This window comes from Mus musculus, chromosome 12, assembly GCF_000001635.26.
Source record: "Mus musculus strain C57BL/6J chromosome 12, GRCm38.p6 C57BL/6J".
NCBI classification, from domain to species: Eukaryota; Metazoa; Chordata; class Mammalia; order Rodentia; family Muridae; genus Mus; species Mus musculus.
The window spans coordinates 24,032,164-24,056,739 of NC_000078.6; the positions used below are offsets into that span (position 1 = coordinate 24,032,164).

At 46.8% G+C, this 24,576-nt stretch overlaps 2 protein-coding genes across 2 annotated transcripts in view; both read right to left on the reverse strand.

Annotated features, from left to right (window-relative positions):
* Gm5954 (predicted gene 5954) overlaps positions 1-10,948 on the reverse strand; it is a 30,844-nt gene extending 19,896 nt beyond the window's left edge. Inside the window, exon 1 of the mRNA XM_030247062.1 lies at positions 10,797-10,948. The gene's annotated coding sequence lies outside the window, so the exon portion shown is untranslated. The remainder of the gene's footprint in view (positions 1-10,796) is intronic.
* A 416-nt stretch (positions 10,949-11,364) lies between these two features.
* Positions 11,365-24,576, reverse strand: part of 9030624G23Rik (RIKEN cDNA 9030624G23 gene) — a 53,729-nt gene continuing 40,517 nt past the window's right edge. The window contains exon 4 of the mRNA NM_001256489.2: positions 11,365-12,691. Within this exon, the coding sequence (NP_001243418.1) occupies positions 12,538-12,691 (154 nt within the window). The 3' untranslated portion in view covers positions 11,365-12,537. The remainder of the gene's footprint in view (positions 12,692-24,576) is intronic.

The window sequence follows — 24,576 nt, forward strand, 5'->3', positions numbered from 1 at the left end:
AACCCTTCCTCTGCCTGGGACCGAATCACGGTAAAACGGGGTAGTGACTATGATGGGTCAAACCAAGAAGAAAGGGACCCATCTAAGTATCCAAAGAATGGGCATGCTCTTAAAAACAGCCCCCCCAGGACCATGCAAATGTAAATACTGCAACCCCCTAATTATAAAATTCACCGAGAAAGGGAGACAAGATCATCAGAGTTGGCTTAAGGGAAATAGGTGGGGTTGGCGAGTATACACTCCATCAAGAGACCCTGGGTTCATTTTTAAGATCAGAATGACAGTGGGAGACCCGGCAGTGGCACCCATAAGGCCCAACAAGGTCCTTCTGGAACAGGGCCCCCCAGCCAAATCCAAACCCCCAGCTCAAATGCCCACCCATCCCATGGGCCCCTCTTATACTGACACTCTCACTCCCACTGATACCTTACAAAACACCGACAAACCCTTCGATGGAACAGCGAATGTTTAACTTAGTGAGAGGAGTCTTCTATGCCCTCAATAGAACAAATCCAGATGCTACAGAGGGCTGTTGGCTATGTTTGTCCTCAGGCCCCCCTTATTATGAAGGAATTGCCTTTAATGGAGATTTCAATAAAACTAGCAGCCATACCTCCTGCTCATGGGGGACAGGGCAGATACTGACCCTGACCGAGGTATCGGCAAGAAACCCAGGTCCCTGTATAGGTACACCCCCCTCCTACCCACAAACATTTGTGTGGCCGAATTCAGTCTGTATCCAAAACAGAAACTAAACCTTGTGCCGTTTCTGGTTGGCTGGTGGGCCTGTAACTCAGGGCTTACCCCCTGTGTATCAACCAAGGTTTTTGAATCTTCCCACGATTTCTGTGTTATGATCCAACTGTTACCTCATGTGTATTATCATTCTGCATCTAGTCTAGAAGAAACATATGCTGATACAAGATTTAAGAGAGAACCTGTTAATTAACCTTTGCCACATTTTTAGGCATTGGGATGGCAGTAGGAGTGGGAACAGGAGTATCGGCTTTAATCGAAGGAAGACAAGGGATCCAATCCTTAAGAGATGCTGTTAATGAAGACCTAGAGATGTTAGAAAAATCTATTGATGCGTTAGAAAAATCTTTGTCCTCACTATCAGAAGTAGTACTACAAAACAAAGGGGGCCTTGATCTGGTCTTCCTAAAGGAAGGAGGACTGTGTGCAGCCCTAAGAGAAGAATGCTGTTTTTGTGCAGATCACACCAGGATAGTCAGGGATTCTATGCAAAAGCTGAGAGAAAGACTTGAACAGTTAGACCTTCTGTGTTTGCATTCCTCTGTTTTATGTAAGAATCCAGTAACCTCTTTGTACCTTGCTGGTGTGTCACCCAACTTCCTTATTGTCTTCTGCATAAAAAGTCTGATGCTCGATTTGACATTACATTCAGATTCCACATGACCTCTCCTGTGTGCATCTGTTTGTCATTCATCTGACGCTTTGCCCACCCGCGAAGAGAGACCCGTTCCAAGCAGACAAAGGTGCCCAGAGGGTCTGCGGCAGCTGATGCCATCACACAGGGATCCTATTCACAGCAATTAGCATCCTATGGCATCCAGTGATCGATCACTTTACTCACGGATACCATGAGAGAGAGATAATGTGTTCCCATCCCACAGTCCTCCTCAGGTCCACAGACATAGGAGGCAGGGCTACTCTGAACCTCTCTGAACAAGCCAGCCTGACCCCAGCCAGGGAGGCCGAAGGTTACAGTGAGAGATGTACCCTCCTCTTCTGAGTGGGACAACACACAGCTACCCAGTGAGATCTATGGGAGGGAGGATAGGGTATTACTGGGTACCAGCAGGCAACCTCAGCCTGCCATCTGAGCCACAGTCCCATGTCAAGGCACTGTCACTGCAAATCTTTCCAGACTCCCAAGCAATACGACAAGAGCTCAAACTCCCAACTCCACAGAGCATCAATGACTGTTTTTTTTTTGTTTGTTTGTTTTGTTTTGTTTTTTTTGTTTGTTTTTTGGTTTTTTTCCTGTTTTTTTTAATAATAATAAAAACAGGCATCAGAGCCATTGAAATAACTCCCTGGGAAAAGACACCAGGCACTAAGTCTGATGACTTGGGTTTAAGCCTGAGAACTCACGTGGTAGGAGGAGAGAACTGAATCCAAGAGGCTGTGTCCTCTGACCTACATTAGCTGGAACACTTGCCCATCAAACACAAACTAATCCATATGTATAAAACTTAAGCAACAAGGTAAAAGTGCAATGTCAAAGGAGAAAGAGGGTCAGCTGGTAAGGCTGCACGGAAATCCACACCCTGCACTGCCAGACCTCTCTCCCTCTGCTCTTTTCCAAGCCCAAGAGGCCCCACAACTGTTGTGGATCCAGAGAAGGTGAAAAAAAGAACAGGAAATCCCCAAGAACTTTTTTCTTAACAGAAACTGCTACTATAACAGGAAGGGAGCCATGTGGGTGACTCTCTACACTAAGCTAGGCTCATCTGGGTCACACTCACTCCAGTCACCCAGGAAGCTCCTACTCACACCCTGCAGCCTGTTCAGACACAAACATCCCACGACTCCTTGGGGGTGGATTTCCCAGAATCCATGGTCACTCTCCCCAACATCCGGAATGGCATTTCTGACCTTCTGTTAAGACTTACAATTTTGGGACATCATTACTTTGGTTTTCCCCCCTTTGGGCCCTGGTAAGACTGTTTCATCCCCAGGGTCTCTGCATCTGCAGATCCTCCACCTCTCTGCCCTTCTTGCTGTCTGTTTCAGAGAGGGTCAGTCCTTGGGTATATATGCTTTCTCTTGGAAGAGGCCTCTAGGATTATCATCAATTCTCATCTACCTTCACACTCTGGTCCTGCTTTGTTCAGAGCACTTCCTCAGATCAGACACTGAACTCCCTTTTCCTGTGTTTGTGTGTGTGTTACACACTATATTAGAGTTTTACTGCTGTGAACAGATACCATGACCAACCATGGCAACTCTTACAAAGGACAGCATTTCATTGGGGCTGGCTTACAGGTTCAGAGGTTCAGTCCATTATCGTCAAGGAGGGAACATGGCATCATCCAGGCAGGCATGGTGCAGCAGGAACTGAGAGTTCTACGTCTTCATCTGAAAGCTGCTAGCAGAATACTGACTTCCAGGCAGCTAGGATGAGGGTTTTAAAGCCCACACCCACAGTGACATGCCTATTCCTACAAGGCCACAGTTACTCCAAAAGTACCACACCTTTTAATAGTGCCAATCACTGGCCAAGCATATAGAAAACATCACACACACCCTCATGCACGCACACATGCACCTTATACACATACACACATGAACCCTCATGCACACATAAACACATGCACCCTCATGCACACACACATGCACCCTCATGCACACACACATGCACCCTCATGCACACACTCATGCACTCTCATGCTCACACACATGCACCCTTATACACATACACACAGGCATGCTTTCCCACGCAGGATATAGAGGTCGACATGAGAATGTTTTTTCCTTCTTTTTGCTTTTCTTTATTCTGCACTTTTCCCAAGACAGGGTCTCTCTGTATAGACCTGGCTATCCTGGGAATACACTCTGTAGACCAGGCTGGCCTCAAACTCACAGAGATTCACCTCTATCTGCTTCACGAATGCTGTGATTGAAGTTGTGTGCTGCCACTGCCCAGCTATCTTTTTTGTTTTAAAAAAAGAATTTCAAATTTCTTTTTTTTTTTAAAGATTTATTTATTTATTATATGTAAGTACACTGTAGCTGTCTTCAGACACTCCAGAAGAGGGCATCAGATATCGTTACGGGATGGTTGTGAGCCACCATGTGGTTGCTGGGATTTGAACTCTGGACCTTCGGAAGAGCAGTCGGGTGCTCTTACCCACTGAGCCATCTCACCAGCCCGAATTTCAAATTTCTATTCACATGTATGTCTGTGTGTATGTATGCTTAGAGAGGCGGGAAGAAGTCAGGGCTTTGGAACTGAAGTTATTGGTGGCTTACAGAGCCAGATGTGGGTGCTGTGAACTGAATTCAGGTCCTCTGAAACAGTAGTAGTTGTTTGTAAGCACAGAGCCAGGTCTACAGGCCTCAGAGTCTTGCCCCTGTTTTTGAGTCAGGGCCTCTCAATTAACCCAGAGAGTACTATTTACCATTTTGTCCAGACTAGCTGGCCAGAACTACCCTAGAATTGGTTCCTGTTGTCTCTATCCCACAGTGTCAGGGTCACAGCGAACAAGGACATATGTGGCACTTAACACGAGTGCTGGGGATCTGAACCCAGGTCCTTATGCTTACATACAGGGAGCACTCCACCTCTCAGACTGCAGCTTCCTGCATTTCTGCATTTAATACTTTGCCACCGTGAACCCCCACAGTGCCCCCAAACAGGGCAGGGTACACACACTGTTTATAAATGTGAGTCAGGGCTACATGACATTTCAGGGGCTCAGCAGGAGGCACAAGAAACTCTTCCTATCCTGAAGGCTCAAACACTTTGTGACCTCCAGGGTTAGGGACTCAGGAAGGAATGTGAGGGATGTGGGTGTCTTCTAGAAAGCTCCATTCTGGCACAATAGTGACAGTAGAATACACACTCAGGAATGTGTCACACTAGGGGCTGTCCACTTGCCAGATGCTGATGTCCCTCCTTTTGGACAGCAATCTAGTTATGGGGTCCCAAGTAAGGCTTCTTGTTCCTTCCCAAGAGGTCATTATCATCAAAGATGCTCATCACTAGACCAGACCTTTTACAGGCCTCTGCTTCTGTATGGGACCAGCAGGATGTCTGGGCAGCTAGTTCCCTGCGGTGGAGGAGGGGAAAGCAAAAAGCAATGTGTGGTTGTGAGCCAGGGCCAGGGCTAAGGAGAACTCACTGTCCTGCAGCACACAATAGCTGCCCAATGAGGAAGTGATAGTATCCCCACAGGGACAGAGGTCGGTCGGCCAGCTAATATGGAGTACAACCAAGATGACCAACCCAAACAGACTAGGAAATGGCGATGGGGATAGCTGGAAAGACATGAAAGGCAGGGCAGATCCAGGCCCTCACATTCCTCACCTAATGTCCAGCTTTATGGAAACCTTAGGGAATTAGCAAGTCAAAATATCAGGACACAATCAATGCTGGACTTCACAGTAGAAGCTCAAGGCTGAGCCAGAGGAACAGACACCTGTGTTATACAAACAGTCTTCTTCCTGTGGGCTGAGTCCACACCCTGTGGTTTTGAGACAGGGTCTCAAGTATCCCAGGCTGGACACTGAACTCATTATGTAAAGGACAATGACCTTTAACTCCTGATCCTCCTGCCTCGATTTCCCAAGGGCTAGGGTTAGAGCCATGCACCACCGCAGGCATTTTGTGGTGCACATAGGGATAGACTTTAGACTTCAGTGAATCTTAGGCAAGCATTCTACCAACAGTCGTAGCCAACTCCAGCCTATCCTCCCTCCTCTCCCTCCCCCTCCCATTTTCATGTGACAGAGTCTTTTCTCTGTGTAGCCCTGGCTGTCCTGAAACTCCCTCTGAAGACCAGGCTGGCTTGGAACTCACACAGATCCATCTACCACTGCCTCATGAGTACTGGGATTAAAGGAGAGCCTCACTACCATCTGGCTATGATAGAGTCATTCTATACTTCCCAGGCCAGCCTTGAAATCAAGACACTCCTCAGTCTGTTGGAATTACTGGAGCACAGCACACCTTAAGTGCTCTTTTGAAGGATATGAAAGACATTGCTGCAAGCAGGAGAGGGCAGAGGCCTCCAATTCGTTCCCCCAGTCCCTCTACAGATGGACGTCTTGTGCAGTCAGTCCTGGTGGGATGGAGTCAGAATAGGCTTCTCTGCCTTGCTGCTCAGCACTCAGGCTCAGGTTGGCACTTTGGTCCCAGGCTTGATGCAGCAGGTTCTTTGGGGTCCTTGAGCCAGCTATGGAATGACTCACACATGAGCTCCTGATTGGCTAGGATGACAGGTCATATCAACTCTGTTCTGATGCTGTACGCCAAGAAGCCAGCAATGGCCTTTCCCCAATAGCCAGGGAATGGCATAGGGCCTCTAGGCCTGGTTCTGCATGGTCAATCACTCAGGCTGCCCTGGCCAGTGGCCAGCACCCAACACTCCTGGGAGGGTCCAGCAGTAACTCAAGGGGGCTGAGCCAGGCCTAGCATAGAGCAGGGTAGAATATCTCTCATTGCTCCTGACTGAGCATATGTGTGTCCCTCTCTAAAAGGAGCTGCAGTTTACTATGTAAGGCTGCAATGGGACATGCAGATTTGGTGGTCCCTGGGTCAATCCCTGCCTACAGCCTTCCCTTTTAGCCATATGTTCTTGCTACCTTGATTTCTTTGAGTCCTGTCTCCTTAGCTGTAAACCAAGAGTGAAGGTCCCTGTGTGTGGAGTTTACAGCCTATTTCTATGAAAGGAAGGGAAACAGAAGCTATGAGGAGACAGAGAAACTGAACCACCAGGCAAATGCTCGGTGGGGACATTGGAGGACTTTTACTGTGAAAGACCACAGGCTTCCTCAATGAGCTCCATCTGAGTACTGCACCCTGTGAGGAGGGAAGCCACCTACCTGAAAAGCTTCTCTTACAGGTCACACCGAGTGCAGTGGCGTTAAAAAACATGTTCTGTGCTGATAAAGAGCCTGGGGTCACTGTGACCTGGAAGCATCCCTGGTTAGGGCCAGTGACATGCTAACTCCTGTACTTCAAAGAGGAAATGAGGGAAGGGAAGAAGGATGTAGCCAGACAAACATCAGGGCAGGGACCACAGAGGCTCCTGTTTCTGAGGGGCAGATCTAGTACAGGGGCCCAAGCACCAAGTGCTTGCTAGACACATGGGTGAGGTTTCAGGAGGAGGAAGGCCCCTTCTGTCATGGCAGCAGGTATCCTGGGAAGTCCATGCCTACTGCTTGGGAATTAGAGTGTGAGGGTTAGGGACCCTCAGGCAGTGGCTCACACTTCATACCATACACATTGTAAAGTTTACAAACACACACACCCGAACACCCCACCCCAACACAGAGATGTGTTACCTCACTGACTACAGAGGCTCCCACCCCTCCTGGCTCCAGTGATAGCCCATGAGAAAGAGCTGTTAGGAGGAGGACTCCTCAGAGCACACATAGGAGTCCGGAAGATATCCCCCCTGGGAGCTCGCTATTCTTACACACAGGAAAACGAGTGCTTTGCTCATTCATTCATCCAGCCACCTTTACCAAGTATGCATGGGCTTGGCCTGAAGATGTGTTGAGCGAATACCCCTAACCTTGGGCAGAGCTCTCCTTTCAAGGTGTAGGTAGTGGGGATTGAGCACTAGTCATGAGGTTAGTTTTGGTAATGAACTCTGGGGCCTGAAGTAAGCTGATAGCCCCACCTAGAGGCCTGGAGAGCCACCACGATCTGGGGCATCTGGGGAGACATGACAGATTATGGCTGCAGTTCAAATTACATTTCTGTTACTGTGATAAAAATTCCCTAGCTTAAATCAACGTAATGGAGGAAGTTTTCTTTGGTTTAGTTCTAGGTTACAATTCACCACTTCAGGAAGTCAAGGCTTTAAAACCTCACAGGGCAGAGAGAATAGAGGTATGAGCACCTGGCTCATAATGATACTCTGCACTTTTTTTTTTTTACTGATACTCTTTTATTGCTTTTATTACACTGTTCAGGCCCCCTGTCTAGAGAATGGTAATGGGGTTTCCCACATCAATTAACCAACAGCACAACCCCCAAGAGGCATGCTCATAGACTGCCATGATCTAGATGGATGGTTCTCAGCCTTCCTAATGCTGTGACCCTTTAATGCAGTTACTTGTGTTGTAGTGACCCTCAACCATAAGATTATTTTCACTGCTACTTCATAACTGTAATTACACTATTGTTATGAATCTGAATATGAATACTTGTGTTTTCTGTTGGTCTTATGCCACCTCTGGGAAAAGTTCATTTGGTCCCCCAAAGGGGATGGAACCCATAGGTTGAGAACCACTGATTTACATAATTCTCCATTAAGATTCTTCTGAGCTGAGCAGTGGTGGCACACATCTTTAATCCCAGTACTCAGGAGGCAGACTGGTGGATCTCTGAGTTTGAAGCCAACATGCTCTAAACAGCAAGTTCCAGGACAGCCAGGGCTACACGGAGAATCCTTGTCTCTAAAAAACAAACCAACAAGCAAAAATGACTCTCCTTTATGGCTGATGAGACGGATCAGCAGTTAAGAGCAGTTGCTGCTTTTGCAGAGGGTCCTGGATAATGTCCCCATCATCCATGTTCCCTATCATTTGTAACTCCAGTTCCAGGGCGACCCAGTGCCCTTTCCTGGCCTCTAACATATCACACAAACATACATTCAGATAAACGCTCATGTAGAAAATAAATACTAAATCTAAAATAAAACATAAAAATAAAAATTAAAAAAAAAGACTTCTGAGGTTATTCTAAACTGAGTCAAGTTGACAGTTAAAACTATCACAGCGCCCCCTAGTGTAGAATCATGTCAGCTTCAGGTGTTGCGAGCTATCCACCTTTGGTGTCCTATTCTTGTCCTATTCTGTACCAGTGTCTCTGACAGCCCAGACTTCTCCCCTTTTGAGTGCTAGCAAGTGGCCTCTGGCTTACAGGGCAGAGTATGCGCTCAATGGCCTCCATCGTGAGACACAAACAATTGGACAAGTGCACAGTGGGGACGGAGTCTCCATTCTGAAACTGTTGAAGTTCCTGGCTTTGACAATCAGAAACAATGGCCCTCCATGTTAAGTGTGCCACCAACATAGTGCTACTTTAGACTCATATCCACGCAAGTGGGCTTATCCCCATTTTACGGAGAAGAAAGACAGTCCTGGGGGCTGGTGAGATGGCTCAGTGGGTAAGAGCACCCAACTGCTCTTCCGAAGGTCAGGAGTTCAAATCCCAGCAACCACATGGTGGCTCACAACCATCCGTAACGAGATCTGACTCCTTCTTCTGGAGTGTCTGAAGACAGCTACAGTGTACTTACATATAATAAATAAATAAATCTTTAAAAAAAAAAAAAAAAAAAAAGACAGTCCTGGGAAGTGGGCAAGCCTCAGTTTGGTCTGTTGGAACACAAGCCTCTGTGTCAGAGTACACAAGAGAGTAAAGAACACTTTAGAAAATGACTGAAAGGTATCACCAGGCAAGAGGCTGAATTGCTTTGTGTGCGGACATGTTGTGAAAAGCATTTTCTTGATGTCTGGAAAGCTTTTGCTGTCTACAATTCCACGGGAGCCTTGAGTCCCGCTGAGCCGGGTCCTCAGCTCACCTGCACAGAGCACTGGAGGCTGTTCACTGCTCTCTCCAATGCATTATCTTACATTCAATCTCAGTACAACCAGGGGAGTCTTTTATGCCTTAATGCTGCATTTCTTGTTGAAACAAAACCCAACCAGTCTTGGCTCTACAAAGCCACAGACTGGCAGAATCAACTCACCATGCAGCTACTCACCCTTGCTGAGGTCCTGTGAGAAACTCAGCCAAGGCACAGCAGGACCTCTCACCACCTCACCTCCTCCTGAGACCTGCCACTTTGCAGCTGTGGTAGGACCTCAGAGTCCTAGGTACAATGAGGCTCAGTGGCTTCTATGTTTGATGAGCCCCATGAGTATCCGGGGTGCCTCACATCCCAGGATGATGGCCTGGACGGCCTCTCAGAATCCCAAAACTCAAAGCTCCTTGATTCAGTGTCTCACCTCTCAGCCACCAGTGTGACCTTCCTCCCCTCTGCATATATGCTTGTGGAAATAGTAAGACCACTGTTTCTGTCAACATGTGTGCTAGCTAATTTTATGTCAGTTTGATACAAGTTATAGTTATCAGGAAAGAGGGAGCCTCAGTTGCGAAAATGTCTGTATAAAATGTCTGCAGGAAAACTAGTAGGGCATTCTCTTCTCTCTCTCTCTCTCTCTCTCTCTCTCTCTCTCTCTCTCTCTCTCTCTCTCTCTCTCTCTCTCCTCTCCCTCTCCCTCTCGCTTGCTCTCTGTGTGTTTGTCGACCTCCCTCCCTCTCTCCCTCCTTTACCCTCTTGGTTTTGTTTTGTTTATTGAAACTGTTTCTCTGAGTAACAACCCTGGCTGTCATAGAACTCACCTTTTAGACCAGGTTAGCCTTTAGCTCACAGAGAGCCTCCTGTCTCCTATGAGCTCCGATTAAAGACATGTGCCACCATGTCTGACCAGAGGGTATTTTCTTAACTAGTGATTGATGGAGCAGAGCCCAGCCCATTGTAGGTGGTACAACCCTGGGCTAGTGATCCTGAGTTCTATAAGAAATAAGGCTGAGCAATCCATGGGGAGCAAGCCAGTAAGTAGCAACCCTTTCATGGTCTCTGTATCAGCTCCTGTCTTCAGGTTCCTGCCCTGTTTGAGTCCTGCCCTCACTTCTTTTGATGATGAACAGTTATATGGAAACTGTGAGTGAATAAACCCTTTCCTCCCCAAGTTGCTTGTGGTCATGGTGTGTCATCAGAGCAATGGAAACCCTAACTCAGACAACACGGATGAAGCCTACAGCTCAGAGGGTCAACTGACATGCCCATGGTTATAGAGCACTAGGAAGGGTGCAGGATGCAGGCTAGGTGTACCTGGCCCTGAATTCTAGTCTCCCTCCCTCAATCAGAGCTGAATCAAGTGGGCTGGATAGAGAAGAGAGTGTATCCCAAACACCTCTGTGCCATCAATAGTTTCACAGGCTCATCTACTCCCCTCTCCCCACCCCCAACCCCTCCCAATTCCCTCCTCCCACCCCACCTGCTCACTCCTACCATGTTTCCTACCTTCATTGTTTGTGTCCATCTGCCTGAAGATCTTGTCTGTTCGCTTCTCGGGCATGGACCCGTCCTCGGGCATCTTCATCACAGAGGACACCATCTTGTAGATGGCCTGCAAAGGGGCATCTGTGAGGGTGCTCTGGAGGACAGAGGGTGAGTTATGGTCCTTGCTCAGCTAACCAAAGAGCATGGACAGGGCAGAGTCAGGACCCTTCTCTCATCAGAACAAATTTCACAGACAAGGTGCTGGGCAAAGGGAGCCAGGAAAGTTTAAGTGATGTTCAAGAGCACAGGATACAGCTGGGGCATGGAAGAATGGAGGGCTCCTTGGTTGGGAGTAGAGGGGAGGTTGTGTGGCAAAGCATCTGTCTGAAAGGACAATCTTTGGTGGGGAGCTGGAAAATCCTGGAGGGAAGGTCAAAAGGGAAATACATTGAGCCCTGCCAACCCATGGGTCCTGAATCGGCAGATTCAACAAACTAAAGGTGGGAAATGGTCTAGAAAATGAAACTGAAGGTACACAGTTTCTTCTTATTTCCCAAACAATACAAATTATTATTAACATCTATAGATATTGTATTAGGCACTGTATATAACTACTTTACTTATTTTATGGAAGTATGTAATTATTTATTTGAGGGAGATGATCTCACATGGAATTCAGAGGACAACTTGTGGAAGCTGGTTCTCTTTTCCTACCATGTGGGTCTTAGGGATCGAACCCAGGCTGCCAGGCTTGGTAGCAAGCACCTTTAACCACAGAGTCAGCCCACTGGACCAAATACAGAGATGGTTTAGAGCATGGAGCAGGAAGGATGCAGGGTGCACATAAGCATCGCTCCTGTGAAGAACTGACTGCTGACTCATCCTTTACTGTGTCCTTCTGATTTCTATAGGAAGCCCTACAGACAGCTAATGTGTGTGTATGCTATACATGTGTGTGCAAATGAACACCCACCCATGCAAAGGCCAAACAGGAATACAGGTGTTCACAAGGTTTCCTTTTCTCTATCACTGAACACAGCCGGGGCTTATCATTTTAGCTAGGCTGCCTGCTCAGCAAGCTTCTGGGACTCACTTGTCCCCTAGTTCTAGGGTTTCGTGCAAGCTCAACCACTCCTGACTTTTCCATGGGTGTTGGGATCAGAACTCAGGTCCTCATGCTGGGTATCAAGTGTTCTTCAACACTGAGCCATTTTCCCAGTTCTTGCTTTGACAATTCTTAATCACCTATCTGAGCCTCAGTTCTCATTAGAGGTTAAAAAAAATACCCATTTTATAGAATTGTGTGAATAACCCTGATGGATGAGCTCAGCTGGGGCCAGATGTCCAGCAAACAATCAATAGATGCTTGGCTTTTATCGTTACTCTCTGCAAAGACATACAGTCCTTTAGTACACCAGGTAGCAATTGGGCAGAGGAATGGCCTGGTGTATGGGGCCGGGGATGGGGGTCCTTGATGCCTGCACTCCCCATGTGCCAGGCCCTGTCAAGTGCAGGTACCTGCACTATCTCCAGCATTTCACTGCAGCTGATGTAGCCATTGCTGTCTAGGTCGGACATGCTAAGGCCCACTTCAGCTTCTGTTCCAGCTTGCCCAGGGAGGTCATGCTCAGAGCAATGATGAACACTCAGAAGTCGATGGTGCTGACACTGTTGGTGTCAAACATGTGGAAGACATGTTCAGTGAACTTGGAGGTGTCTCTGTAGGGGAAGAAGTTGGCCTAGATCTTGAAATTTTTCACAGTCAGGTGGCCAGTGGGACAGTCATTGAGGGAGCCCTTCTACCACTCCTGAAGCTCATGGTCGGTGAACTCCCTGTGTTTCCGCAGATCCTGCAGCACCTCAGGACCCAGCTTGCTATTCTGCTTGCCCATGGCAGCTGGCAGTGGAGACTGAACCTGCAATCCAAGACACAAGGTAAGCTGTGGATACCTGAAACCCCACGTCTGGCTTCCTATCACACCCTACCACCATGCTGGCTAAGCAATATCCTCTGTATGTCCAGTGCCATCCATTACAGCAGTGGTTCTCAGCCTTCCTAAAGCTGCAACTCCTTAATACAGTTCCTCATGTTGTGGTGAACCCCCAGCTATAAAGTCATTTTCATTGCTACTTCATAAGTGTAATTTTGCTATGGTTATGAATCATAATGTAACTATCTGATATGCAGGAGCGTCTTAGGTGACTCCCTGCGAAAGCGTCATTCCTTCATCAAAGGGTTTATGATAACAAGGTTTGAGATCTTCTGGGCCAGAAGAACTCAAGACTATGGTAGTGCAAGCTCTGTCTTTTAGTATTTCCAGGATGGCTCTCCTCAGGAGGTACAAAATGGTTCTATATAACATGGCAAAACCCAGAACACTCTAGGAAAGACAGAAAGAATATCTTTTTATGCCTAAATACAGTCTACTTGGAGCAATCATGCACAATCGTGGTATAAGGGGACAGGGAGAGGCAAGCCTAAATCGGTGGAATGAAACTTTGTTACATGTCCTGTAAGGGTTACACAAGAGGCAGGATCAAGACAAACCCGCTCAGCTCATCAGCTTGGGACACAGGGGTCTCATGGACCCAATCCTGACTCTTCGCTTTGAACAGCTAGTTCTTTTTCTCGTGGGGTAACCGGTGTGTTTGTTTGTTTCCTTGTCACAGATACATTTGCTGATGCTGCATAGTAAATAAATCTTGCCTGTGTAGGTTGATGCTAGTGGTTCACATTCTAGCTAACACAGCTAGGGTAGATTTAGAACTAGGTTGACACCCATCCTGAGTGGACTCAGGGATGAAACTGGAGAACAGGAACATGGCTTTGGCCCTTCAAAGTTCAACTTCATTTATCAGCAACCCTAATTTTATAAATGACATTCAAAAACCCCATTCTTACCCAGATTTCTGGGTTAATCTGGGTAAGTATGGTTTCATGGGGACCCAGGTATTAAAGCTTTGAAGCATGTTGACAGGGAGCTTCTAGAACCCCAAGACCTCCCTGTCCCCCTCCATATAATACTGGGACAAGTTACCAGCACATGCCATGCTGTTTTCACCCTAAAGATAGCTGGGGACCTTATGGGAGTCCCACTCTTTTTTATGCCTATGAGATATTGTTCTGTCAGGGAGATCTAGAATTGGCATCAATCGGTTGGTGAATGTCGATGTGAATGTTAACAGCTGAAACAGCCCCAATGGAAATTCAGGACTGTGCTCCATTGGCCAGCACACCCCACTGCAGTCTCCCACAAGGCCCAAGTGTGAGATCCTGCAGTGATTGGCCACTGGACGTTAATACTCGTTCACTTCGCTTCCTCAATTTTCGTTTCTTTCTTTCACAGTATCACACCTGCAATAGCTCAGTTATTTTTGAAATGTGTAGAAGAACTAGTGTGGGTGAGTCTCCTCTACCCAAGTCCCAAAGGAATCCACTCTGAACTGCTCAGAGGCTTATGAATTCTAAGCTCTAGGTGCTAGGTCCTGTTAAGGAAGATGAGACATGCACTCAGTATTACCTGCTATCGCCCCTGTCTTCTTCACATCTTTCCCAGGCTGTTAGCGTTCTATGTACATATTTTATTTACTTCTCTAGATGACTAGGAGATATTTAAAGTTCCTTGTCCAACACAGACATATGGCAGCTTGATATTGCCTTGCAAAGCACACATTTACTTATCTAAACACGTCCTCCCCTGTATAAACAACCAACTCAAATGTCTACCAGAGAACTCCTAAGCCTGATAAACAGCTTCAATGAAGTAGCTAGATATAAAATTAACTCAAACAAGTCAATGGTCTTCCTGTACACAAAGGGTAAACGGGCTGAGAAAGAAATTATGGAAACAACACCCTTCTCAATAGTCACAAATGATATAAAATACCTTCACGTGACTATAACTAAGGAAGTAAAAAATCTGTATGATAAGAACTTCAAGTCTCTAAAGAAAGAAATTAAGAAGGTCTCCAATGATGGAAAGATCTCCCATGCTCATGGATTGGCAGGATCAATATAGTAAAAATGGCTATCTTGCCAAAAGAAATCTACAGATTCAATGCAATCCCCATCAAAATTCCAACTCAATTTTTCAAAAAACTAGACAGGGCAATCTGCAAATTCATCTGGAATAACAAATAACCTAGGACAGGAAAAACTCTGCTCAAGGATATAAAAACCTCCGGTGGAATCACCATGCCTGACCTAAAGCTTTACTACAGAGCAATTGTGATAAAAACTGCATGGTACTGGTATAGAGACAGACAAGTAGACCAATGGAATAGAATTGAAGACCCAGAAATGAACCCACACACCTATGGTCACTTGATCTTTGACAAGGGAGCAAAATCCATCCAGTGGAAAAAAGACAGCATTTTCAACAAATGGTGCTGGCACAACTGGCGGTTATCATGTAGAAGAATTCGAATTGATCCATTTCTATCTCCTTGTACGAAGGTCAAATCTAAGTGGATTAAGGAACTCCACATAAAACCAGAGACACTGAAACTTATAGAGGAGAAAGTAGGGAAAAGCCTCGAAGATATGGGTACAGGGGAAAAATTCCTGAATAGAACAGCAATGGCTTGTGCTGTAAGATCGAGAATCGACAAATGGGACCACATAAAATTGCAAAGCTTTTGCAAGGCAAAAGACAATGTCAATAAGACAAAAAGGCCACTAACAGATTGGGAAAGGATCTTTACCTATCCTAAATCAGATAGGGGACTAATATCCAATATATATAAAGAACTCAAGAAGGTGGACTCCAGAAAATCAAATAACCCCATTAAAAAATGGGGTTCACAGCTAAACAAAGAATTCTCACCTGAGAAATACCGAATGGCTGAGAAGCACTGAAAAAATGTTCAACATCCTTAATCATCAGGGATATGCAAATCAAAACAACCCTGAGATTCCACCTCACTCCAGTCAGAACGGCTAAGATCAAAAATTCAGGTGACAGCAGATGCTGGCGAGGATGTGGAGAAAGAGGAACACTCCTCCATTGTTGGTAGGATTGCAAGCTTGTACAACCACTCTGGAAATCAGTCTGGCTGTTCCTCATGAAATTGGACATAGTACTACTGGAGGATCCAGCAATACCTCTCCTGGGCATATATCCAGAAGAGGTTCCAACCGGTAAAAAGGACACATGCTCCACTATGTTCATAGCATCCTTATTTATAATAGCCAGAAGCTGGAAAGAACCCAGATGCCCCTCAACAGAGGAATGGATACAGAAAATGTGGTTCATTTACACAATGGAATATTACTCACCTATTAAAAAGAGTGACTTTATGAAATTCCTAGGCAAATGGATGGACCTGGAGGGCATCATCCTGATTGAGGTAACCCAATCAGAAAAGAACTCACACAATATGTACTCACTGATAAGTGGATATTAGCCCAGAAACTTAGAATACCCAAGATATAAGATACGATTTGCAAAACACATGAAACTCAAGAAGAACGAAGACCAAAGTATGGACACTTTGCCCCTTCATAGAATTGGGAACAAAACACCTATGGAAGGAGTTACAGAGACAAAGTTTGGAGCTGAGAAGAAAGGATGGACCATCTAGAAACTGCCATATCCGGGGACCCATCCCATAATTAGCTTCCAAACGCTGACACCTTTGCATACACTAGCAAGATTTTGCTGAAAGGACCCAGATATAGCTGTCTCTTGTGAGACTATGCCGGGGCCTAGCAAACAAAGAAGTGGATGCTCACAGTCAGCTATTGGATGTCTCACAGGGCCCCCAATAGTGGAGCTAGAGAAAGTACCCAAGGAGCTAAAGGGGTCTGCAACCCCCTAGGTGGAACAACAATATGAACTAACCAGTACCCCGGAGCTCTTGACTCTAGCTGCATGTATCAGATGATGGCCTAGTCGGCCATCAGTGGAAAGAGAGGCCCATTGTTCATGCAAACTTTATATGCCCCAGTACAGGGGACCGCCATGGCCAAGAAGTGGGAGTGGGTGGGTGGGGGAGTGGGTGGGGGAGCGTGTGGGGGACTTTTGGGATAGCATTGGAAATGTAAATGAAATAAATACCTAATTTAAAAAAAAGAAATAATCATCAACTCAGGTAGCCAGGTGCCACACAGCTGTAATTCCAGAACCGGAGGGTGTAGGCAGGATTATCAGGAGTTCAAGGTCATCTATGACTATATAGCAAGTTCATGGCCAGCCTGAGCTACATGAGACCCTGTCTACAAAAGTTATATTAAAAGAGAGAACAGGAAGGCCAGTAGTGGTGCATGCCTTTAACCCCAGCACTCAGTGACAGTGCAGACAGATAGGAGTTCAAGGAAGGCTACCCTGGGCTACAGAGCAAGTTCTAGAATAGCCAGGACTACACAGAGAAATGCTGTCTCTCTCTCATAGACATACACACAGACACACAGACACAAAGACACACACATACACAGAGAGAAAGAGAGACAGACAGAGACAGAGAGAGACAGAGACAGAGAGACAGAGAGAGATCTACAAATGGAAGAAGATTATGCACAAGGGCATGTGGCCATTGCTGCCATCTGTGAGAACTGGTCACATGGGTTTGTGAGTGGAGGCCTCCTGTGGAAGAACTTACTGGAAAGGTAAAGTTGACTGAAGTGGGGAATTGGCTGGATGGACAGGTACCTTGTAGGACCTTTTGTCGTGTTTTCCTTTGTAATTTTATTTGTTTATTTGTTTTCTGAGATAGGGTCTCATGTAGCTCAGGCTGGCTTCAAACTTACTATGTAGCTGAGGACAACCTGCACCATTACCTTCCTGACTCCCCTGTCCAGCAGTCACAGGTGTGAGCCACAATGCCTGGCTCATTTGCAGGGTTTTTTGTTGTTTGTTGTTGTTTTTGTTGTTGTTGTTTTTTCGAGCCAGGATTTCTCTGTGTAGCCCTGGAATTTCTGGAACTCACTTTGTAGACCAGGCTGTCCTCGAACTCAGAAATCCCCCTGACTCTGCATCCCCAGTGCTGGGATTAAAGGTCATTTGCGGTTTTAAAATGTCAAAATTTGTCCATGTGTTCTTTTCCTTTTTTCTCTTTCAAAGCTTTAAGAATATTTTCTTATATAGTTTGTTACAAATGTTTTTCTTGTTATATAATACATTGAGAGGTTGCCTGGTACCTGCAGAGGCCTGAATAGTATGTTGGATCCCTGGAACTGGAGTTACAGAAGTTGTGAGCCACCATGTGGGTGTAGGGAACAGGAGTGAACTGGGCTCCTCTGCAAAAACAGCAAGATCCCTCTCTCCAGGATCCCAGTCCCCTTAGGTTTTATTTTCTACTCAAAGAAGAAGCATCCCCAAATCACAGTGTCCCAGCCTCTATCTCTTGACTGGTGGCATGTCTAAGAACCTCCGAGTTGATAGAACAATGTTGGCTAAGCCCTGTCTGGGAGGGGCTTCAGGAACAAGAAATAGACACAGAGCCTTGGCGATGGCACACAGTTCTAATCCCAGCAGTCAGAAGGCAGAGGCAGCCAGATAACTTTGAGCTCCATGCCAAACTGGTTTACAGAGAGAGGACTCTGTCTTGAAAACAAAAACCAAATGAAATGCAGAACTGCAGTCCTGGAGGGCCTGCATAGAGGGGCCCAGGCACTCTTAAGTCCCTCAGTCATGGCTGACTGCCAGATCCTTGCTTTTTTTGCTACACACACTTCCTATCTCACAGCCTTGCTTCTACCAAGGTTTAGTGTCCTCTTTCCTTATCACCTACAGCCTGGGCTTCAACCACGAGTCAGCCAACCTCTCCCTTGCTCACTGGACATTAAGCTTGACAGGGTGGCCAGTGCTGGCCGGAAGTACCACAAGAAGCTAGCTACATCCATCTCTGAAGAGAAGCCCTCAATACCAACTTCTGCATCCACAGAGTCTGTCCTAAGAGGACAAATGTGACTGCTGGTGGCTGAGGGGTCACCACAGGCCTAGGATAAGCATACAGATGAAGAGCTAGCTGCTCTCCATGGAGCCTACTCCCCAGGGCTCTAATCCACACCCCAAAACAGAGTAGGAGCATATCATGACTCTTTGGGAAGGGATAGAAATGCCCTAGTTTTATTGTAGGTAATTCATTTTGGAAACTCAATTAACAAAACACATGTAAAATTGAAACCACCCTGGTAACACGGAAGTGTAGGTAAGAATAGGGTGGCCAACAGTGGGAGGGTGGTACACCTGGTGATGTTTGGTCCAAAGAATCCCTTAGTGGAGCAGGACAAGAGGTGCAAAAAGAGATGTGTGGGATAATCCAGGAATATTGGTGGGGAAGGAAGGGAGGAAGGAAGTAATGAAGAAGGAAGGAAGAAGGGAGAAAGGGAGAAAGGAAAGAAGGAAGGAAGGAAGGGAGAGGGAAAAGGAGGGCAGGGGAGGGAGAAGGGAACTGGAGTACCTAGAGGAAGGGACAATGAGTTGAGCCCAGGAGGTGGCTACTAGGATGTTACTGTCAGAGGCAGGCCCTCGGGAGACCCTCAGGCAGGAGACAAAGCTGTGAAACAAGGTGAGCAGGAGATCCCAGAAAAGAGGGCAGAGTTTGGGGTGTTAGCAGTTAAAAGGTAGAGAAGCCAGGTTGGACCAAGATGGGAGGTGTGGGGTCCCCTGTTCAAATACTAGTATTGGAGAGAAAAGACCTAGAACTGGTGAAGCCATGTAGCTCCAAGGCCCTCACCACTGAACCATTCACACAGGGAAACTTACAATGTGTCTTTGGCCTGAAGTTCACTTAGAAATGTCACCTATCAGTTACATCTTGCTAACCAGAGCACTGACCATCAGAGAGCTGCTGAACCTCTCCTAAGTCAGCCAGGACATGACTCCAGGATACCCAGCTATGGGATTGTGCCGCAGACCCTCTAGATCTTTGTGCAAAGAACAAGGCGTAAGCATCAGGAGGATGGAGACCACCCGGGAGCCTTCAATCCATGTTTCAGGGCTATCCCTGAGGCGTTGAGGAATCATGGGATGGAGAAAAGGGAAAAGGAAGGGTCTGAGCCTCAGGACCTGGTACTGAGGAGTAATGGCTTGAAGATCTGCTCCTGCATGCAATGTCATTCAAAGAAAGGGTGGTGACAATGGGAATGTGTCTGGCCATCTTAAGCACCTGGGACCAATGGCACAAGCAGTATGAGATAAGGAGGAAGAGAGGGTAGGATTGACCCTTTTCTGAAACTCCAGTAAAGAAGGACTCTATCTAAAGAAGCCTCAGTCCTGGAGGGACTCCATGGAACATAGTCCTCCTGCCCTGCCATGTTCCACTACACCCAGATGGGAAAACACACCTTTACAATGCTAAGTGCTGCTGAGACTCTTGAATATCCAGCAGCTGGCCCTGAGCCATAGGAACTCTCAGCCAGTGCAGTCAGTGACAGTGACCCCCCCCCATCCACTCCAAAGGGGACAAGGATTCAGTACAGACGCTTGGGACAGATGACCAACAGTCATAGAGCAAGCTAGCCAAAGAACCACCAGGGAGGGCAAGAAAGCAGGCTCCCAGCAGCAGAAAGCCCCCCACACCCACCTTAGCCTCCTTCTTGACAGATACACCCCATCACCTGGGAGACTGGATCACCAGAGAAGCTCATACTTGAGCAGGCAGTCAGGACCTATTTCCAGTGTTTTCCAGTCTCTTGGGTTCTTGAAGTATAGATGCTTGAGTCATGCTGGATTGAGGTCCCTACTTTGAGTGCCCTGCACTACAATGGCACATTCCTAGGCAGGAGAACTAGGTGCTCTGGCCAATAGATGGAATTTAGAGTCAAACCTGTAGGCCCAGAGGGGATGGTGGAGGATGACAGAGCCTCCAGGGAGTGGTAAGCGGTCTCACGTGGCTCAGCTAGGAGTTAGCAGAATGAGTCCCATCAAGAATGAAAAGACCCAGGTTAGAGCTGGGCTCTGTCCTTTGGGTTTTGATCTATCCTGGGCCTCTTCCCTGTTAACATCCTGAGAGGCAATGATATTCCAAGGTGAGTTTAACTGGTACCCAAAGAAGCTGCTGGCCAATAAAGTGGCTGTCAAAGCCGTGTTCTCTTAATGCTCACTTTCATGAACCTGCTAAGTGGAGCCCACAAATGCTGGCGGCCTCATAGATGCTTCCTGGCACTTGCCCCCGTAGATGCCTAACAGAGACCTGGATAAAATATTTAATATGAGGGACCTCATTTTAGCTCTCCTGGAGGCACTGAGAGAGCAGCAAAAGATGTGTGACGGGCTCAGTGGTACACACCCCATTACAGCTGTCATTCATTAAGCAACCGAGGCAGCCTTAGTGATGTTTTAGCTGTCTGGGGGAAAAAAACCTGACCAAAAAAAGGAATGCTTATACAGTTACAGAAAAATCACTATGTGCTCCCCTGAAGAAATACCTACCTAGCCCTGGCTATGAAACTAACCCAGGCTTCATTGATAAGACAGCCCTACTTTCATCTTTTTAGGGGGGAGGAATGAAGGTCCCTGGAACACACAGCCACCTCCCACTTGTTTAAAGCACTTCACATTCTAGCAGGGATTAGATCTGACAGACAACAGCCTTGGGGCATCAAGGACATGTGATTTCACAGTAATGGGAATTGGGGGAGGGGGCTAACAGCTCCTACCTCTTCTCCCAGGGTCTGTTATGCTCGTATTGTCCTTAACACACTGAATTGTAAATTAAGGAAAGAGCAAACACATTGCTGGGAAACTCTGGGAAAATATTTAACCAGAGCTTGGTACTGCGAGTAAAAAGCTTTGCTAACAGCACAGTTGTGCTGTCACTGGGAAAGGCCCTTGGGAGCGCCAATGTCCCATTAACCACAGCTCAGTGCTGGCTAGGAACACGCATAGTACAGTTAATCCCACCACGCAGCAATCTCATCAGTCATTCTGCCAAACCTCAAGGACTGCTAGACATAGATCCTGAAGGGAAGATGGTGGGAGACGTGGGTACCAAATCGCAATGAAGTCCTGGCTGATGGAGAGCCTGTTCCATGTCAGGTGGAACAGACGGTGGCAGGGGGAAATCAGCCTCAACTGTGCTCTTCCTTACAGTGACCGGCAGAATATTGTTCCTTGTCCTCCTCATCCTCATCCTCGTCTTCCTTGTCCTCATCCTCGTCCTCCCCCTCGTCCTCCTCCATCCTGCTGTAGGTGAAACTCAAACAGCCTTAGCCTCCACTTCAGTGCAGCCCTAGGCAGAATGGCCATCAGCTACAGGAGATGCACCTGGAGCCACACAAGCTGCACTGAGTCTGCACGGACACTAGAGGGCGCAGGATGGCAGATTCCCTAGCCCTCAGCACACACCCCTTTCAATTTCTAAACTAGGCAAGAAAGCATAGTAGGTCTAAACCAGAGCTTCTCAATGGGTGGGTCCCAACTCCTTAGGGATTGCAGGACTCTTCATAGGGGTTGCCGAAAACTATCAGAAAGCACATATCTATATTACGATTAAAACGATAACAAAACTTACAGTTATGAAGTAGCAAAAAAATAATATTTTGGTTGGGGTGACCATGACATGAGGAACTGTATTAAAGGGTCACAGCATTAGAAGTTTGAGAACCACTAGTCCAAACTAAGTAAGTCCTTAGGGTAAAATACACAGTTATTGGGCCCGCTTGGAATACAATGGGTTAAATCCAACAGGCTGTGGACATTGTTCACCCCGTTTCTCTTTCCTCTTTCCATGTGGTTGTGGGAAAATCTCATATTATATATGAATGTCATCCTATTTCTTGGACAGCGCTGGGCAGTACCAAGGACTCTGTAGCTGATGCCACCACACAGGGATCCTATTCACAGCAGTTAGCATCCTGTGGCTTCCGGTGATCACGTTACTCACTGATACTGGGAGTGAGAGATAATGTGTTGCCATCCCACAGTCCTCCTCAGGTCCACAGACCTATCCTGCAGGGCTACCTTGGACCTCTCTGGAGAAGCCAGCTATAAGGTACCAGAAGCCTGAGTCCAGCCAGGGAGGCAGAAGACTACAGTGAGAGAGGTACCCTCCTCTTCTGAGTGGAACAACAACCAGCCACCCAGTGAGATCTATGGGAGGGAGACTAGAGTGTTACTGCAACCTCAGCCTGCCATCTGAACCATAGATCCCATGTCATGGTACTAGTCACTGCAAAACCATCCTGACTCCCAAGCCACATTCCAGGAGCGCACATTCTGAGCTCCCCAGAGCCTCAATGACTGTTTAAAAAAAAAGGCAGCAGAGCCATTGAAATGACTCCTTGGGTAAAGGCACAAGCCACCAAGCCTGATGACTGGAGTTTAAGCTTGAGAACTCATGTGGTAGGAGGAGAGAACTGAATTCCAGAGGTTGTGTCCCCTGACCTACATTCACTGGATCACTTGCCCATCACACAAACCAATCCATATGCATAAACCTTAAGCAACAAGGTAAAAGTGCGATGTAAAAGGAGAAAAAGAGGAAGCTGGCAAAGCTGCTTGTAAAGCCCCACCCTACACTGACAGACCTCTCTCCCTCTGCTCTTTCCCAAGCACGAGAGGCCCCACAAGAGTTGGGGAACCAGGGAAGGTGGAGAAAAGAAAAGGAAATCCCCGAGTACTTTTTCTAAATAAAAACTGCTACTATAACAGGAAGGGAGACATGTGGGTGACTCTCCTCACTAAGCTAGGCTCATCTAGGTCACACCCACTCCAGTCACCCAGGAAGCTCCTACTCACACCCTGCAGCCTGTTCAGACACAAACATCCCATCACTCCTTGGGGGAGGATTTCTCATACTCCATGATCACTCTCCCCAACATCCTGAATGGCATTTCTGACCTTCTGTTAAGACTTATACTTTTGGGACATCATTACTGTGCTTTTCCCCTCTTTGGACCCTGGTAAGTCTGTTTCAGCCCCAGGGTCTCTGCACCTGCAGATCCTCCACCTCTCTGCCCTTCTTGCTGTCTGTTTCAGAGAGGGTCAGTCCTTGGGTATATGTGCTTTCTCTTGGAAGAGGCCTCTAGGATTATCATCAATTCTCATCTACCTTCAGATTCTGGTCCTGCTTTGTTCAGAGCACTTCCTCAGATCAGACACTGAACTCTTCTCTTCTCTTCTCTTCTCTTCTCTTCTCTTCTCTTCTCTTCTCTTCTCTTCTCTTCTCTTCTCTTCTCTTCTCTTCTCTTCTCTTTTCGTGTGTGTGTGTGTGTGTGTGTGTGTGCAGGTATGTGTGTGTGTATGTTGCACACTATATTAGTTAGAGTTTTACAGCTATGAACAGACACCATGAACATGGCAACTCTTACAAAGGACAGCATTTCATTGGGGCTGGCTTACAGGTTCAGAGGTTTAGTCCATTATCATCAAGGAGTGAACAGGGCATCATGCAGGCATGCATTGCACAGGAGGAACTGAGAGTTCTACGTCTTCACCTGAAAGCTGCTAGCAGAATACTGACTTCCAGGCAGCTAGGATGAGGGACTTAAAGCCCACACCCACAGTGACATGCCTACTCCTACAAGGCCATACTTACACCAAAAGTGCCATACCTTCTAATATTGCCAATCCCTTGGCCGAGCATATACAAACCATCAAACACACTCTCATGCACACACACACATGTACCCTCATGCACACACACATGCACCCTTATGCACATACACACAGGCCTGCTTTCCCATGCAGGATATAGAAGTCAACATGAGAATGTTTTTTCCTTCTTTTTGCTTTTCTTTACTCTGCACTTTTCTCAAGACAGGGTTTCTCTGTGTAGCCCTGGCTATCCTGGAACTCACTCTGTAAACAAGGCTGGCCTCAAATTCACAGAGACCCACCTGCCTCTGCTTCATAAA